Below are 19,433 nucleotides of genomic sequence, written 5' to 3' on the forward strand. Positions count from 1 at the left end.
ACTGATCTAAGGGAACGAGGAGGCAAACCCCGTGCATGGCACAGCCTCTCCCTCACCTTTGCTTCTCTATCCAGGCCCAATGTGTGTGCGGAGCCGGAGCTGTTGATCGTGGGGCACCGGCAGCCGCATGTCCAGGCCCTCACCCGCAGCATCCCAGTATGGAAGCAGGACTGCGGCACACGGCGGTGGTGCACGGGCTACGAGCGGAGGTGCGTGTGTTCCTGCTGGCTTGGATGGCTCCTTCATTGAGCCATGGGGTGTGGGGAGCCCATTGTATGGCTGGGGGGTGTGGGGGGGTCCGGCACAGGGACCAGCATCAGTAACTGTGGTGCCATCAGAGCAACAGGAGGGGCTGTGAGCATGGGCATGAATGATGGACAAATAATGGAGCTTTGGTACCTGCCCAGCGGGTAAACTGCTGTGCCCCATCTCCACCTGCTCTTCCGGCCTCACCAGCCTGGTCCAAGCCTTCCCAAAGCACTAATTACAGTAGTTTCAAAGCAGCATCTTGGACTAGAGACAGCTTCAAAGTCCTGGCTTGAGGAATTCCTCCTAACCTGTAATTGCCGGTAATTACCGTGGTGATGAGATCTGTGTGGTGGCTCTAAAGGAGCAAACAGAGTCCCTCTTTTGGCTGTGTTTAAAGAGGGGACTTTGAAGTGAGAGGTGCCCTGTCTGCTCCTGCTTCAAAGGCTGGGAACTGCTCAGAGCCAGATGCCCCTTTGGCCCTTTCATGGCTGGTTGTGAGGCTGTAAGTCAAGGGACTGAAGTGGAAACAACTCTTGTGCTTCATTATAAAGATCAGAACAGCCTAATGCTAAACCTGTGCTCCTGGTGGGAATACAGAGGGGAAGCCTGGAGGTGCTGGGAGGGATTTCACACAGGGAATCCTAAAAGCAAGGCAGTGAAAGGAGTGTGAGCAGAGCTTCCCCCAGGCAGGGTTTGTCCCATATCCCCTCCCTCTGAACTGCTTCTGGGAGCTTATCCCAATAGGTGGAAGTTCTCCTGCCAAGCTCCCTTGTGCTGAGCGGCCGAGGGCAGCAGAGCGCGGGTTCAGCATTCCCAGGGATGCTCCCTCTGGAGCTGCTCCAGCTGGACCCGGCAGCACAGGAGCAGGAAGCACATTAACAGCTTCAGGATCTGACACACACGGGGCTGGCCTGGAGCTGCTCCTGGTGCCTTTGAGTACATGGATGCAGCCAGGAAAATCCAGCATCTGCTCTTCCCTTCCCTGGCACATCACTTGGTGCCGCTGCCCAGCTCGGCTGCTTGGCAAGGAGCAGCACCAGTTGCTGATGTGCCATATCCATAGGTGTTGGACCTATGTGTCCTAAAGTGTATTTTAGTGTTCTAAAGTTCATGGACATGCTCAGGGTGCTGCAGACCCTGCCACAGCCCCGTTGCTGTGCCTGTAAGAGCAGTGTAGGGGGTGAGCTGGGGACAGGAGGTGGTTTGCTATTGAGGCTGTGCATTCTGCAACAGGAGCATTTGCTTTCAGAGGACTTGCACATATGGGATTGCAATGCTACCTAAAACAGCACAAACCTTGCTCTGCACCAGCCCAGGATGTGGGCATTGCCTGTCTCCTCCTTTGCAGCCGAACAGAGCATCCCCTGGGCTGCACATCCCACTATTGCTGGGAATGTGATGGTTTTGGTACTGGTTGTGCAGTGTTCCTGCATTAGGTAATGACAGGAGGTAGCTTTGCTCCCCCTGCAGTAATGAAACCTGGAGGAGCAGCAGCACTGCCCCGGAGGGGCTGGATGCCGGTTTGCCAGCAGCAGGATCTTCAAGCCTGGGTTCCATTAGTTCTGGCTTGTTCAATGTTCCCTGTGCCAGGGACTCCTTAAAGCACAAAGGAAACAGAACCTCCGAAGATAAAGAATCTCTGTGGTTCTTTCCAGTCTGCAGCATCCGGATACCCACAGGCAGCTGAGCCTGGCAAAGTATTTGCCTCTCCTTGAGAACCCACTTGGGCTGAGTTAAGGATGTGAAGTGTCCAAAGGCTCGTGGAGATGAGGGTGTGAGGGAGCAGGAGGGAGCCTGGGGTTAGTCCTGAGCTGTTCTGCATTCTTGGGGTACCTTTTCCTCCTCCTTTCTGACCTTACACAGGCTGCTCACTGCCATGCATGAAGAGAACGGTGGTTTCCGCCCTGTGGTGTCCATTCCTGCTTCCCAAGGTGCTGTTTTCCGTGATGGGCTGGGAGATCACTCAGAGTCCCATGTGGGTCCAGATGGACCCAAGCCCTATTGCTGGTTGCTTTGGTGCCTGAGGGACTGCAAATTGCTTTCTCAGCTGCTTCTGGGACACAACTATTTCCTTCTGAATCTGTGACCAGCTCATCCAGGGAAGCACTGGTATCTGCTCCTCTGTTTGCCAGGGAAGCACTGGTGTCTGCTCCTCTGTTTGCCAGGGAAGCACTGGTGTCTGCTCCTCTGTTTGCCAGGGAAGCACTGGTACCTGCTCCTCTGTTTGCCAGCGGTGCTTCCATACACTGGTTGGCACAGGAGAGCAGCCACAGGGCTCCTGCATGGGGCTTAATGGTTCACTGTGATTTAGGGGGGGGTTTGTGCAAGCATCCAGCCAAAACCAAAGAGCTGAGCTGGGCTGGACACGTACAACACACCTGCAGCACCCGAGAGCTGTTGTTGTTTGTCCGCTTCGCTTTGGTGCAGTCGGTTTCATGTTGTGCCAAAGGAGCTCTTGGAGAGGCAGCTTCAAACGTGTTCCCTGTGTCAGGTTTCCAGACACAAACCAGTGAATTTCCGGGGAGGGGAAAGTGTCCCCTCTGTTTATTTGTGCTTCAGATCAATCCCTGCTTCCCTGCCCCAAATCCCACCCTGGATGTCACTGCAAGGAGGCGTTAAAGGGACCTTCAGCCCCCAGTGGAGCAGTGTCCGGCTCTGCTGAGCCTGGATGTGGAAAACACAACTATGTGAGGAGCTTTTTGAGTCACAGCATCATGGAATGGTTTGGGTTGAAGGGACCTTAAAGCTCCTCCAGTTCCCCATAGGCAGGGACCCCTTCCACTGGAGCAGCTGCTCCAAGCCCCTGTGTCCAACCTGGCCTTGAGCACTGCCAGGGATGGGGCAGCTACAGCTGCTCTGGGCACCCTGTGCCTCAGCACCCTCATCATCTCTCATATCTCCATCGGGATTCTGATGCTGTTTTAGCTCAGACACCCCCTTGTGCTCACCAGAACTGACTGAACTACCTTAACATTTATATTTCCTTTATGAATAAGTAGCTTGAGAGGAGCTTGGAGCTGTGAAATAGCTTAGCAAAGGAGAAGAGTCAGGGGTGTTATAGGACCTGGCCGCTCATCTCTCCTGTTCCCAACTGGAGCACATTGATGTTTCCTTGGCATCAGCGATGGTTGCTAGTCCAGGTGGAACAAAAATGTCAGCCCATTTGAAAACCTAATTCCTGCCTCTGAGTGCACCCGCAGGTAAAGTTACAGCCTTTCCCATTCCCGTGTCCCATAGGAATTCACGTTGTCCGGGTGGAATCCGGGTTTGTTGTCTTTCAGAACCGGCTATTACACGGGCTACAGGCAGGTCTACAAGGTGACGTACCAGACCACGTACAAGTGCTGTCCAGGCTGGTCCCGGCTTGAAGGCGATACCGGCTGTCTCTACCGTGAGTATGGTGCTCCTTGGGTGTGAGTCTCCATCTGCTGCTCTCAGGGTTGGGTTTTGGCTGAGGATGCTCAGTCCAAGCCCTATCCCTGCAGTAAATGGTATAAAAATGGCTTTAAAAAGCGCTGGGGGGTGGGTTGTTATTTGTATTCCTTTTACCTGTGCATCAGGGGTTTTTAATCTGGCTTCCCAGTAAGTGCTATGTGTTGCTTCCCGGTTTTCCCATATCCTCATCACAGCACGGAAGGGTTTTCAGCCACATTCATTCCTCCCATTGCCAAATGCTACTAAATGTACAAAATCAGGCCCAAACTGGTGTTTCAAGTGGTGCCATTGGCAGAAGCTCTGGAAAGCTGTAATCCAAGCCCTGAGTGAGCTTGTCATTCTGAAAGCCAGTAATTGCTGTCTGTGTGATTGAACGTGCCAGTGATGGATGATGTGCCGGCTGGTTGGTTTTACTCGGCATTCATTAGAGATGCTTCCTTGGAAAAGGAGCCTTTGGCCAATTGCTGGGAATTTGGCTTCGGTGCTGCACTCCCAAAGGATTGGATTTTGGCCAGTGGTTGTTCACTAGAGCCTGATCCCTGGTCATTCCCACTCCAGACCATGGGTGAGAGCAGGATTCATCTCTCAACCGGCTGGGATGAGGCTCCTCAGCCACTTTGGAAAGGGGTATGTGTGTCAGGTGCTGTATCTGTTATTTGAATACTCACTGAACTTGAGACCTCCCTTGTCCTCCCCATCTCCTGCTCCTTCCATAGCCAAAGGGTGAGTATTTGGTCCTTGTGGGACCCAGCAAGAGATGTTGAGGCATCCCATTAGCCCTGTCCCACTGGGGACATACTGGTCTTTGCTTCTGAGGTGTGGAGAGCAAAGTAAAACCTTCTCTTGAACCAAACAAAGGCTTATTTGAGCGTGTGTATAGGAATAAATGTCACCATCAAGGCAGAATCACCCAGGCTCCCTGCTCTGTGCTCTTAATTCTCTGCCTGGCTGCATGCTAGAGCTCTGATCCTTTCTGAATCACACTATTGGAGGTGTGCTCCTGCCTGCACCATAGAAAAGCAGCTTCCTTTTAAGTAATAGGCAGGCAAACCAACAAAGGGTTTGGGATCCAACCTGCCTTGCCAGCAAGGGGATAAAAGCTGCTGTGTCCAGCTCCATTGTAAAGGTGATTTAGGTTGTAATTGACCCATAGTGTAGGAAAATGCCTCCCACAGGTAGTCCCCTTTTGTTCCATAGAGAAGCTGTGCATGCCTTCCGTGTGCTGTGATGCTTGAAGCAAAGGCTTGAAAGGCGAGAAGAATAACGTGTGTCTAGCAGCCTGTCTTTATTCTTCCTATTCAAAAGCCTGCAGCACAGGAGAGCAACCCCACTGTGCCGGAGGAGGCTCCATGGGTGCCCAATAGCCCGCTGTCAGTGCATGGATAACCACCTCAAATGAACTCAGTGTGGGCTGTGATGGCTTTTCCTGCTGAGGAAGTGAGTAATTCCATCCAGGAAGGAAGCAGGGAAAAGGAAATAGAGCTGCTCAGGGCACGCTCTTAACTCATCATCCTCATCACTGGGACCAGCACTCGGAAGCTGGACAATGGTCTCCATGGGCTGCTTGCTGCAGGGGCAGAATGGAAAGAGGAGGAATAGAACAGAGGGAGGTGCAGCTCTTTGAGTCTCCCAGTTAATGTCACACTTGCTGCTGATGTGCTGCTGGTGTTTGTGTTCTTGTCCTGCTTCCGTCGGTGGTTCCTGCTGCTCTCTTTTCAATGGGTCTTGTGTACACGTTTTCTGTGTATTATTCCCAAGAGCAGGAATACTGGTGGGTGTTTGCAGCTGGAGAGTGAGCTGAAGGCCAGGTTGCAAAGTCCTGCCTTTTCCCTTGCTTCCACCCATTCAACCTTACACTTCAAAGCGAGAATGTGGGTGATGGGATCAGTTAAATGGTATTTTAGGAGGAAGGACACGGATGCATCCCATGCCATGGCACAGCATGACAATGCTGGTCTAGCGTAGCTGCAGGAGCACCCCAGAGCCTGGACTAAGCAGATGGGATGGCTCTGCTGGCTGGTGCCCATGCAGGAGTTTCTATCCTGATCTTCAGACTGTCCTAAGGAATGCTTCTGGTTCCTGCATGACTGAACCCTCATCCCGAGGAGCTTTCGGGTTGCAGGGATGTGATGACTTTTCCTGCTATGGCCCTGACCACCTTGTTCTTCTGGACCAGAAGAAGGTGTGGGAAGTGTGTCACTAAGCATCAGTGTAGTGCTGGGGCAGGGAAACAGCCCAGGGCATGATGTGTGTTAGAGGATTTTCTGCTCTGCACATAGCAATGGCCAGGCAGGCTGTGATCACTGGTGTAGCTCTGCTGAACACAGTGAAGCTGTGCCAAAATATGTCAGCAGGATTTGTGGCCCTTCCTATCTGTCTCCAGAGATCATTGATCGTGTTCCAGGAGTACAAAGGTGGGGAAGGCTGTTGCTGCTGACAGTTTAATTAGGGCTGTTGGAGGCCACACGATGGAATCGCTCCAGTAAGGACATCTTATCTTGCCTTCCCTCGGAGGCTGGCATCCCATCACTGCAGCTCTCTCTTCACCCCAAGTGCTGGTCTGTTCATCACTTGCCATTAAAATACTTAGAAATCAACGCATCTGATGTGTTATTAGGGGTAATTTTCACCACTGCAGATTTGTGTGTAGCTGGTCAAGGCCAGCTGAGCCCTCTGGTAGGAGCGTGAGGACTTATTGTGCTTCCATTGCCTTCTGTCCTGCAGCATTCATCCTCTCAGTCACTTTGGGAATGAACAAGGTCAGAAGTCAAGACACCCTCTGCATTTTTAGCATGGCATCAGGTTCTTTCCCTGCTTGATTACTGATAGATTGACTTCCAGAGTAAGCTTCTCAGTTTCAAGTGGCCTCTGAGATGCTACTTAAATTCCACATGGGTTCAATAATGCAGTTAAAGCCCTTGCTGATTAGGATGAGGGTCCTGCATGTCTGGTGATCCTTGTGGCCTCTCCTTTCAGTATGTCTGCAGAGATGGGTGGGAATACCCAAGCCCAGTTCTGATGAGCAGGCTGAAGGAAATGGAACAGCCTAAGTGAGCCCAGCTTGGCCATTGTGTGGCTGGATAGCTGCTTCTGCCCGCAGCATGGTTTGCTCCTTTGGTGCCTCCATGTACCTACTGTCTTTAACTGGAGTTTTTGTTCAGATCAGGCTTTGCTCTGGTTTGTAGCTCAGGTAGGGGTAGAGCCTGGCCCTGGGTAAAGAAGCAGAGTTAATGCTCCTTTGGTGAGGAGATGGAGGATAAGAGACAACAGAACCCCTCTGCACATCCCTGAGGGCTCAGTAGAGATAAAGCAGCTGGATTTTAATCACCTCATTAAAAGAGAAACTCTCAGTAGTCACAAATGGGCCATTAAAAGGCTCTGGAACCGAGTGCCCTGCACTGAGCCGAGGCTCTGCTGCCAGCTCTGCTTACCTTTGGGCTTCCTTAGGGAAGGAGCCTGCAGTAGGGCTGTAGGAGCCTGCGCTGGGGGAGCAGCCCTGTTCTGGTGATGCAGGTTGGAAGGCTGGGCAGGAAACGTGGTGGGTTAACATTGAATTCCCTATTAGGGCTTTCCTTTGTAGCTCACCTCTTGGCTCCTGGAGGCTCATTGTTCTGTCAGCTGAAAGGCTTTGCCTGAACTTCTGAACCTGCTGTTGGTTGAACTCCTACCGTGTGCTCCCCTAGGAGACCGTCATTGTCCATGCAGAGGATGCCACATACCTCAGGGAGCCCATATGCCGAAGGAAAAGTGCTTTTCCTCATCACTCTTCCTTGTGAATCAATCTCCTGTCTTCCCAAGAATCCCACCTTGCTAACTCCTCTCAGGAGATGCTGTCTGGCCTTTCAAGCAGAAGGCGGTGATGCTTTCCATAATTCATCCTGTCTTCCCTGTTTCCCACAACAGTGTCATTACCCTGTTCCCAAATTTCATTCCATTACATTCTGTCGCTCTGAATTAGGAGTTGATTTGCAGAGGGCTTGGAGGACACAAGAGAGGGAGACTCGCAGGCCCCCAGGCCCCCCTGGGCTGGGAAGTGGGTTGTTGTGATTTCCACTCTGGCTGTGCCAGCCTGAAGCACAGAGCAGGGAATTGTCCGGCTCATTCAGGAATCCTGGGGCACAGCCAAGAAAAACACCCGTATCTTCTAATCCCTGGTTTGTGTGGCTGCAATTGCTCCTCATATTTTCCATTGTTGTGCTTTGGGTTTCACTGGACTGCTTCAGAGGGCTGAGTGATGCTGGCACACAGGGCTGGAGACAGGCTGAGCTTCCCTGGGCCCCTGCCTAAAACCTGCTTCTTAGGGGATCAAGGTGAAGTAGTCAGGGAAAACCAAATCACTTCTATGCAATTTGGCCACAGAGTCACTTCTGTCTGATGGTGTCTGGGCCTGAAGAAAAGGCATAAAGCAGAATCCAGCCCTTCTTGGAAGACCACAGCCAGCAACACTTGAGGCTGCAGCTCCAGCAAACCCTGGTGCACATCTGGAGATGGGAAGCTGCAATGAAACAGTCGCTGCCCGGAGCTCCTTCTGCTTTGCCATGTGGGAGGACAGGCACAGGGAAGGGTTTGTGATCATCACATGCAGGGCTCAGCTGGGCAGGATGCTTGGGTTTTCCAGGTTCCAGCAGCCCAGCATGGGATTGAGATGGGATCACCGTGGTCCCCAGGGATATGTGGCTATAAGGAGAGACTAAAACATTAGATGAGAAGATAGTGGGTTTGTGAACCAACTTTTCATCACTGTTTCATTAGTTTCGGGAGGTGAGGATTTGGGTTTCAATGCTACCTTTGTATTACCAAATAATCCTTTTATTTTGGAGGCAGGATTCAAAAAATCATCAGGTCCTTGAAGGAGCCAAAGCTGAGGCTCAAGTATTTCAGCTCTAGTGCATCTAAGGTGCAAAGTTTGAGGAGTTTGGCTCCCAGTAGTGTGTGCCTCAGGATTGGGATAACCAAGGAGATGAACCTTGCTCTCATCTTTCCCCCTATTATTTCCACTAAAGCCAAAGCCAAATCCCATCTTTGCTTCGGCAGAGGATGCTTTCCTAAGGATGCAGCATGTGTTTGCAGGCTGATGGTTCACTTACTCTGCTGGCAGGTTGTTCAGTGCAGGGCAGCAGCATCTTCAGTCGCTGTAACCGGTGGTGTGAGCTGCGCTTGGCTCCATCAGCACTCGCTCTGTGCTCCTCCTCCTCAGTCTGTGTTTCTGAGCCAACAGGGTTTGGATTGCCTGCTCTGTCTTTTGTAGCTTCAGCTACTTGAAATGATTACGTTCTCTGGCTCCATCAGCTGGATCAATAGGACACAAGGGCCCCAGTAACATGCAGGTGACCGTGATGCTGTCAGCAGCTGCAGCACATTCCATCAGAGGATGCATAAAGTGTAATCCACTGGTCCCTGTTGCAGCTCTTGGAACAGAGCTGTCTGCAATCCAGCCTGGGTTGAGCAGGGACCTCAGGGTTGGTGACTGGGAAGTGCTGGACCAGCTCCCAGTGACAAATGCTGGATGGTACCATGAGATCTCTTGCACCATGATGACAGATGAGGCTCTTTTTGATCCCCATAGGAAAGGAAGATAGGAGCTTGTTGTGTGTCCGTACACTTTGACAAAGCACAGCACAAGTGACAGCATCACTTGTTCACAGTGTTCCTCCTTCCGAGATGATCATTTCTAGTGGGAATCGAAACCATTGGCTGCGATGTGTGAGTTATGAGAAATAGATGTTTCACTGGAAAAACACATCCTTGTTTGTGGTTTTATTTGGGCGACGTGAAAAGGTGGATTTCAGATGCCTAATTGGGCATTCTCTGTCTCTGTGTACATTTTACACTTCACTTGGTGAGAACAGAGGAACATGGCTGCTCAGGCTTCCTTACAGTTTAGCTCTATTTCACCCTCATCCCTTTGGAAGGTGACGCTGCATTTGGGTTGCTGGGAAAGCTCAGTGGAGAGGTGAGAAGCATCTTCCAGGGGCTTATTCCTGACAGATATATCCTATTTCAAAATCAATAACTTACCTTTACCTGATATGATTCTGCATGAGCCATTTTCTGACTTTTTTGCCCACTTTTTGGCTGGAGAAGTGTTATTCCATCAACAGCCCTGCAGCTCTGCTGATGCTTTCCTGCTAATCCTCACATAGCTGCACTGTAACAAAAGCCCTTAGACATTGCCCAAGGTATTTTACCTCCTTTACTTTGACTTTTGAGTGGGAACTTCATCAGGGAATGGGTGTTTATAAGGGTATGTACACTTCCCATCCTGATCTCGGGAATTCTTATACCCCTCCTCTCTGCAGCTGCCTGCGGTTATGGGGTTTGTTTCAATGGTGGGATCTGCGCAGAGGGATCATCGCAGCTCTGTCATTGCTCCTCTGGCTTCCAAGGACCCCGCTGTCAGTACGGTAAGGAGGCTTTGCATGTTCTTCCTTTCATTTGCAAGTGGAAGGGGAGAGGATAAAGATAAGGGATGCCGCAGCAGTATCTTCTATCCTGGCCACTGTTTTATCTGCACAACTCCAATAATCTGCTCTCTGCTCGTTTTGGCCACTGTAACGTTTGGGAACTTGCATGTTTGGAAAGGAAATGCTTATCGTGACCTGCTGTGAAACATAGCCCCGCACTGTACAATAGCTTCATTCCTGGCTGCCATCAGCACTGGGATTTGCTGGAATTGGAGAAGGAAGCTGATTAAAGTTGGGTCAAACAAACCCCGGGGTCGTGGCCTGTGGATGGAAGCTCAGCCTGGGGGAGTGTGGCGATGGGCTGCCACAACTGCATCGGTGATATCCTGGTTAGGCTTCGTTCTGGGGCTGCTAAGCTTTATTTAATTAACCCTCATGTGATACACAAATGCTCTCCCGGAGGTGATTGAGTTTCCCGTGTTTGGTAGCTCACAGATGTCTGATTTGGTAACATGAGAGTCTATAGCAAACAGCCCCTGAGAGCTGGAAGGGTTCTCTTTGCTGTGTACATGGTCAGAGGAAACCCTCCAGCCCCAGAGTGAGCAGGGCAGAGAGTGGGAAGGTCACCACAGAGCTCAGCAGCCCAGGGAACATGTGCATCCTGCCACTGTGTTATAAGAGAACAAGGTCTTAGAACCATAAAGCAGTTTGGGTTGGAAGGGGCCTTCAAAGCTCATCTGGGCCAACTCCCTGCAATGCTTTCCATTACTTATAGCGTTTTCCAGAAGCCACAGTCCTTGCCACAGGGAATGTGATGATGGATACAGGAAGATCCCTGCCACAAACTCATCCTTTCCCTTCCGCTTCATTTCTTACTGACTTCTGTAAATGGTTTTTGTTGGTAAATACTTTTCCAACACATTTCTGGAGGAAACCTGCCTTTCTGTGTTCCCATCTTCTCCTTCCCTGCTCAAAGGACTCAGGGTGGTTAAATCCTGTGGTGGCCAACCAGCATTTGTGCTGGGTTTTAAGGATGGGAGGCTATTCCTCAGCTGCCACCTCTAAACCAAGCTATCCTGCTATTGGAGATGGCAATGCCTTCTGGAGAAAAAGCTCCCCAGAACAGTTGTGCAGCATTTACTGGGGTGAACTGGGGCTCTTTGATAAAGGGGATGTTTAATAAGCAGCATGAAAATAACCCAGAAGGAATGGAGTTGCTCCATGGTGATATTCTTTGGTGTCATCCATCTTCCAGGAATCTCAGTGTCTGATCTTAATGGTATCACTTTTCCTTTTCTGGAGGAAACAGGGATGTGTTTGTTTTAAAGGCAGGACATTGTCTGTTCTAGCCAGGCTCTTATCACACCTTTCAGCATGGGATATTTTTACTGGCCAGCCTAGAGCAGCAGCAATCCTGTGCTTACCTTGGCTGGAGAGCAGGAGGAACCCCATCAGTCTGGCTCCCAGGGGTGAGATGTCCTCCCTGGGCTCCCTAGCTGCTGGAAGTGATAGTGTTTGAGCCCTGTCCATCTGCATTGAATCCTCTCACTCTGAAGGCAACCCTCTCGATAGGGCCACGAGAGCTCTGTCAGGCAGGTCTGCACTACATCCTCCTTACCCATCCAGGTTTCAACACCTTTTCTGTTGCTTCTCGGTGGCTTTTTGATCCAGTCAAGTGCTGTCACTGTTGGGATTTATCTCCTCCAATGTGGCATTGCCAACCTGCTATAAGTGAAGCACAAAGGAGGTTGAGCTGAGCAGTGTTATAGTGACTGCAGAGACTGTTTCGGGATGGAGGGAGCAGCTGGGTTGTCCCAAACTCCTTGGTTATCTGCCCTGTCTGGTAGATGAAAGGGTTGTAAATGGAGTGTTTGAGGTTGGGTTTGGGCTGAGGCTCTCTTTAGGATCTCTCTTTGAGCTTGGATGTGAATGACCTTTCTGCACAGGGCTGGTTGCTGGGAGGTGCTGCAGAGCCTGGGCTCTGCTCCAAGCCTTCCCAAGGGATCCTCAGACCACCCGAGGCTTCGGGGTCCGGTTGAGGTGAACTCAGCATTCCCGAGCAGTGGAGCAGCTCCGGTGCTGAGACCTCCCTCACCGGGGTTGGAACGTTCATGGCAGGGATGGGAGCATAGAGCTTGGTGTTGTTTGCCTGCCTCTCGTGTCAGCTGCTCGGCTTCAGCGGTTGCTTATGGAACCTTTCCTGGTGGAGTGGATCCTCTCAGCAACACTCAGACCTGGGGCTCCCTCTGGGAATGTTGCTGCAGGAGCAGGACCCTTCCTCATTAGCCTGGCTGTGTTTTGAAGGATGGGCCAGCCCAAATCTTCCTTAGCTGTGCACAAAGGAGAGGCCAACTGTAAGCAAGCAGGGCCTGTGGTTAGTGTCTGCGTTTGCAAGGGCAGCTGAAATGGCTTTGTCACCGTGGCAGGAGACCCTTCTTGTCTCTTTCTTTCCTAGCACTGCCCTCATTTACACAAGCATTTGACGTGCCCTCCGTGTTGTTTGATTGACCAACGACCCTATTTCTCCTCATCTCTGGAGCTGTTCCATTGAAGCCTTTGCAGTGTGTTAGGGCACGGGCTGCTAGGGTGGAGTTGGGGGAGAGCAGGTTTTGCAGCAGCTTTGGGGCTAGAGGTGATGTCCAAAGGGAGGCACAGGCCTGCAGAGCACACAGAGTTGGAATGGGGAAGGTTCTGTCTTTGGAAGCAAAGGGAGAAAGGAAAACACCCCATAGACTTGGTCCCAGGAGCCTCTTTCCAAGGTGGAAAGATGCCCCCAGTGAGCATGAATGGATGACAGTGATTGGTTGGACCCAAGTGACTTCCCTGGACCAGGGAGACCCCAGTGCTGATTCCAGAATGACAATAGTGAGACATCACATTGGTGTTACATGGATTTAAAGTTCACGAGGCCAATTTGAAACCCATTTGTGGGATGAAGCAGAGGCAAAGGTTCCTCAGGTGTCAGTTTGTTGGAGAGAATACACATTTAATACCAGGGCTAAATCAAGCAGAGCATTTATCCAACAGCCAACAAGTCTGGGTACTTCTATAAGCAGTCTCCTGGTGCAAAGGTTTAACCTTCTGCTGTGGAGGGCAGAGGAGCCTGAGCCTGGAGGTTTCTGCCAGTCCATGGCACTGCTGTGCAGCTCTGCCTGCCGGGATTTTCCCTCTTTTTGGCTCAGGAAGGCAGTGGAACAAGAGCAGCTTGTGCAGAGCTCTGCTTCGTCCTGCGCTATCTGCTTGTCCATCAGCCAAACATGAGGTATTTAATAGCTGGCAAACAGGTAGCGCTGAGCTCTTTGAAGAGCCAGTGAGAGGAAACAAGCCAAGGGTATGTAGGGGCTTATTCAGTTAAAAAGAAGAAGTCTTTTGTGAAGCAAGTCTTTAAAGGAAGAGGAAAGGTGCTGAAGCTGGAGGAATAGCTGGGGTTGTACCTGCGAAATGAGTTCCCTTGGACTTCCATCTGTTGGGAACGCTGGGGCCCAGGATCCCTCACCAGGACGCACAACGCAGGGCTCATTGCAAGCTTTCTGGCACGGTCTCTGGATAGAAACCTGGACGTAAATGCAGGGCAATTACTCTATGAATAACTTCACAGTTCATATGCTTTGAGTTTCTAAAGGTTAACTGGAGTACAGTGAACAGCCCTCTGGATGTACGCTCTCACGTTTAAAGTGGCCCAGCTTTGTCCAGCCTCATCGATGAGTGATGTAGTGTATGCACATGCAAAATACTACTGACATGCTTGTTAAAGCAATATGATAATGGGTGAAAAAGAGACTAAAATCTTGAGGGCCTTACTTGATTTGAAACATGACTTTCTTGTTCTCTTCAAGCTTTCCTTGGGTTGAACTCAAGAATTAAGGATTTCATTATAATTTAAAAGAGGTGACTGTGTTCAGTGGAACTAAAATGTATGGCTTAAGTTCTTGAGATGAATTGCAGCTCTTTGCTAAGGTTTTGGCAGACAAATGAGAGAGGAATCCTCTCGCTGACGTTGCATGGGTTTGAAATTTCCATGTAGCTCTTTACTGCTCCCGCATTAAGGTCTGTCAGGGGTAAGAAAAGCTTGGGAGGGGATTTCTATTGTGCCACACAAAGAAAACCACATCTCCCCTCTGTTCTGAGGGGTTCCTACCTGGGACCAAGCCCTGTGAAGTGCTGGATGGCATCTTCAAAGTGATGCACGGGGTTTCCTTCCCTTTAGTGAGGATTGGAACTCCTCAGCACCTCCCGTGATCACATCCTTCATTCCTGCAGTGCCAGCACCATGGCAGAATGTCGGCTCCGTGCTAATCTCCCTGCAAGGATTTCCGGGAATGTCTGCAGCCGCCTGTGACCAATTAAACAGGGGGTTGTGTTTGCAAAGCAGCTCTCGGAGCTGACAGGGGTCTGAGGAGCTGTACATTTAGGGAGCTCTGTAGCCTGCCCTAAGCATTTACTTCTCCTAATCTATCTGTTGGAAGTAACAGAGCACGGAGCTGAAACATGGGATATTTATACTGGGGAACAGACTATTTTCCAAGCAATGAAAATCCTCCAGTCTCACAAAGGAGCACTGGGATCCCATCGTGTAATTGGCAATAGGAAGAATTTGATACCTGAGTGCCAAATAGACTGAATTAATGCTGAGTCCTTGGACCGTTCCTGGAGAGGACGAGATCATCCCTCAGGTCTGGTAGCCAAGGGCCATCCAAGCTTCCAACTGCTCACCCAGCTGGATGCTTCCTGGGAAAGACAGACTGATAACAAACCACACATTGGTCCAGTCTATGGAAGGGCCGTTTCTGGAGGCATGGCTGAGATGTGCCTCTTCTGTCTGCTCGTGCTTGGCCACTCGCCCTTTTGCGTTTGGCTGTTGTGTGTAATGGAAGAGAAGTGACCCAGGACAGCTTAATGCTCAGGACCTGTAATAGTCATGGAATTGTTTAGGTTGGAAAAGCCCTTTCAGATCCTCGAGTCCAACTGTTAACCTAACCCTCCCTTGTTTCCTGGGGATCTCGTGGAGACTGGCGGTGCGGGATCCACACTGGCCATAGGCACGAGGGAACGGGTTCCAACCAAAACAGGGGGTTTAGTGAGTGAAATGAGGAGTGGAGGCCAACGTAGAAAAGATAAGCAGTGCTGTAAAACCTGCCTGGGATTTTCAGGATTAATTCATGCTTACATACATAGCGCAGTCTGTAATAAATCACTGGAATGTTGTGCTTCCAATTGCTGGGTTTGGAAAGCTTGGAGAAAATATTTTGTTACTCATTATGTGCTGCCTTCTCCAAAGGGTTTTGTACAGCAGTGTTCTCTAGCAGGTGATAACATCTTCTAACCAGCCTCTGAAAGTCCTTATCTCCACCTCAGCCGCAGGTTTGCCTTTCATTTCTTGCTTCATTTGTTGTGTTTCAGTCTGTTTCCTCTCCTTTGGTCTCAATGCTACTGTAGAACCTGTGTGATGATTCAAGGAAGCATAGGTGGAGATTCCAGGCATTACAAATGCTCCTTTTTCCGGGAAGGTGCTCCGAGGATTCCCTCTCCAGAGGTTTACTTAATGAGAGTTATCTGAGGAAGGGAGGACACTTTCTGTACATCCTTGATCCAAGTTCAAGTGCTTGTGCATTCCTCTTGTGCAATGCAGGTCTTTTCCTGGGGCATCTCTTCTGTGCTGCCTTAACCCAACTAAGTTGGTTGATAACGGAGGGGAGGCAGATCTCCCACTGACATCCCCACAAGCAGATTAAGGGTGGCACCAGCCAGCAAAGGCATTTGTTCCACTCACTTTTTACTGTAAAATGGTACAAACTTCAGGTGAAAAATGGCATTTTGGAAAACGGGAATCTATACTGTTGTGTGTATATATGTGTGTGGAGGCTTATGAACAGTAGGATATAATAGTATATTATAGTATATTAATACCACCAGCTAGTATTTAAGAGCATAGATTGCATTTTAACCGTTCCCTCATTGGAAATATGGAAGTGATTTGCAGCGCAGTGACTATTTCCCTGTTTTCTTTATCATCCTGGCCATACACGAGCACACAGACCCTTCTGGCACGCCCAGACTCACACTTCACCCAAGCCAAGTGGCTCCGCGTGCACACGCAGACATGTGCTGTATGTAGCTGTGCAGACAGTTTGTCTTTGCATAATTCAGTGTTCGTGGGGCCTTTGTAACCCCTTTAAAATGGGAATATGAAGGGGTTAGACCCTCTGTCTCCATAAACCAGCCAAGAAGCGTATCTGAAGGCCAGCAGGTGTTTCTAGTTTGCTGTATGTGACTGTGTATTAACTGTCTTCTGCCTCCCCAAGCTAATAAACCCTCAGCTGAATCTGGAAGCCCTCCACTCAACCCCAGAGCAGCAGGCGGCCCCACAGGGTGATGCCAAGAAGTCCCACCAAGCCCCATGCTCCTCCATGGACCGTCTCTCACAGGCTAGACACTGGGGCTGCTGGCCTTTAGCTGCTCTCTTAAGTAACGTTGTGTTGTTTTGCTTTCCCTTTATGCTGGAACATGAGCTGTAAAGCCTGGCATTTAGGACACTGTCATTGCTGTTGAGTTTTGCCTTGCACATCACTGTGCATGTCCCTGGCTCAGTTCTGGCTACACACAGGTTGTGGGCATTGATAGTTTTGCAGGGGATGTTTTTCACCCTACTAAGTGCATTTGCCTTGCTCAGATGCCTTCATCCAGGCTTCACAAAGAGGTCTTGTAGGTGGCAGTGATTTAACTGTTACCATGCTGATCTGAGGTGGGACTCTGCTGCGAACAATACAAATGAACAGTGACAACAAAGAAGTAGAAACCCCCATATTTGCCAATTAAAATAGGGATTCTTTTCCTTTAGAGATTTAAGTACTTGCATAAAGGCTGGATAGATCATTACCAGAGGTCCAAAGCAGTTGTTTTGAATCCATGATAATGGAAGTCAGTCATGCTGAGTTGTGGTCCTGGTCTTATCGTCGGAGATCAAAGAGCCAAAATAATACAGCCCTGTGTAATAAATGTGAGTGATGGGTAGGATGCTGGGTGCCTTTCACTGCTTTAATGGAATGGTGAGCAGTGGATAAAGGGGATATGTGGGTCTGAAGCTGTTGAAGAGAATCCAGGGGATATGGTGCCTTTCCTCAGCATACCACTGTGTTTCGTGAGGCGGGTTGGGTTTCAGTGCAGCAGATGCTGAGATAATGGAGGCCAGATGTATGTCATTAGAGGATACCTCTTTTTACCAGCTGCAAATTGTCCATCACTTCCTCTGCTGAACATTTCATCGTGAGAAGCCTGAATTCCCACAATTTACTGTTATCTCAGATGTTATCAGGCTTCTCTTTAACTGATAAATAATGGGTTTAAGCAGCCCAAGCCAATCGTAAGTGGAAAAAGCACATAATGTGTTGTGATTTGTATTTGTTCAGGAGCTCTGTTATGCTTTGCCTTGATAGACTTGCCCAGAAAATTATGTTCTGCATTGAACTTGTAAAACGAATCCCTAGAAGACTCCAAGGATTTCAGTGAAGGAATGCCAGAGATGTTTTTGTGCTTATGTGAGAGTAAGACATGGCTTTTCACTTGACGGTCTCCAGTGTAACAGGATATGCTCTTTAAAACCACACATTTTTAAGCTGCAGAAAGGGCTAAAAAGAGAGCATTGAGGCGTGCAGACAGTATGAATGCAGAATGCACTGTGGCATATGGGGGATAAATTCGTTATCCCCAACTCATTATCAAAATGCTATTACTTTACAGAGGCCGTTCATCAGAAAGGAGCTGAGGTTTGTGTGAGACTTCGTACGTGGTGTTTGATGCATCTCCATAGCACACACTGTTAGCTTCTTAGTCTGTGCATGAATTAGTTCTGGGAATACCCCACTTTCTAAGGCTTTTTCAGATCCTTCCTTCCTGTGCGTGTTTCCCAGGAACAATGCTTCAGGAATCTATATTCTTGAGAAGGTTTGTGAGCTCATTTATCTCAAACCAAGACAAAAGGCTCATCAGAAGGAAAACCCCAACACTGACTTACTCTGGGTACTTATAAGGAATAAATGACTTAGGTCTCCTACAAGGGAAGTGTCTGTACCACCATTTCACATAGCTGGAAGTGCAGCACCAATTCCTGTGCAGTGCATTGGCCTGGACCTTTTTAAATGTGCCCATGGAGAGCGGTGGTGTTTGAAATGTGTAGGAGAAAATGGGCTTTGGGAAACACGAGATCAGGTAATGGTTCTGGTTGAAAGTGATGTAGGCATTATCCTCCTCCATTGCAGTCTGGGAAACTGCCCTGATCTGCACAGAGGAATACTTATTCCTAGCAAATAAATACATTATTTCCACCTTCGTTTTTCCTGGTTGCTTAGGATCTCACCTCATTAATAGTGAAGACTTGGGAATGTCAAATATCTGGACTATCTGGCTATTGGAGCTGTACAATGGATCTCTGGGCAGGTGGTCACTGAGCTCCATCTTTCCTCATGGAGATGTTTGGGTCTGATTTGGTTCCCCTCTCATTCTGATGGGCTGACAGCACTGCATGTCCCTGTTGAGCACAGAGCTTTGAACTGAAACTGCTTCCTCAAGAAGGGGAATTTCAAGTTTCGAGCATCACATTTGTGCTTTTTCTGTCTTCCTTTTTTAAGTTGTGAATTTACCAGAGGCCGGTAGCAATGACCCTTTCATTGGAGACAAAAGGAAGCGTGTGTAAATGTCTTTTGTGGCTTGGCAGTGAACTTGCTGAGGACAACATAAAACGTGCTCATTAAACAGCATTGCTTTTTGTTTGCAGAAGCAATGTGATGTTTCATCCCACCATTAATTGCCTAATACCAATTATGGCATAAACAAGCCATTTGCTATTGTAACTTTTCCAATGTATTTTTCAGGGTTCTTACTCTTGACACCTATTGTGTGTCTTTTGTAGTGGAATGTAAATAGTGGGATCAGTGATCAATAGTGTTAGAACATTAATGTTACTTCAGCTCTTGAGAACCTTACAAAATGCTTTCCCCGTTGGATGCTTTGTCATATTGAACTTAATTATACAGAGACAAAGAGACGAGGAGAGGATTCTGTTTTCCCAGGGCATTGCCAGTGCAGAGTAAGATGTGTACTGCCCGTTGTGCATCAGGAGCTGATTGAGCAAGTCCAAAGGGAGAGGTACCCTCTGTGTTGGCGTTGAACAGTCAAAATGCTGCCAAGTGCCTAGAAAGGCTTGGCACAGAACAACTGTGATCACTGACCCTTCTGGTTATAACCTTTCTACCCGAGGTCAGAGTCTGCTTTATGGTCTGTGAGCACTTCTGACCCTGTTCCAGCCACAAAGTGGCTGTAAGGTGGAAGGAGCAGCTAATGGTCGATGCT

At 49.3% G+C, this 19,433-nt stretch overlaps 1 protein-coding gene across 1 annotated transcript in view; it reads left to right on the top strand.

The window, feature by feature from the left end:
- Window positions 1–19,433, top strand: part of MEGF6 (multiple EGF like domains 6) — a 76,776-nt gene that overhangs the window by 2,553 nt on the left and 54,790 nt on the right. The window contains exons 2-4 of the mRNA XM_031043887.2: window positions 75–209; window positions 3,531–3,640; window positions 9,984–10,088. Coding sequence (XP_030899747.2) covers window positions 75–209; window positions 3,531–3,640; window positions 9,984–10,088 — 350 coding nt within the window. The remainder of the gene's footprint in view (window positions 1–74; window positions 210–3,530; window positions 3,641–9,983; window positions 10,089–19,433) is intronic.

Source organism: Melopsittacus undulatus, chromosome 12 (genome assembly GCF_012275295.1).
Source record: "Melopsittacus undulatus isolate bMelUnd1 chromosome 12, bMelUnd1.mat.Z, whole genome shotgun sequence".
Classification (NCBI taxonomy): Eukaryota; Metazoa; Chordata; class Aves; order Psittaciformes; family Psittaculidae; genus Melopsittacus; species Melopsittacus undulatus.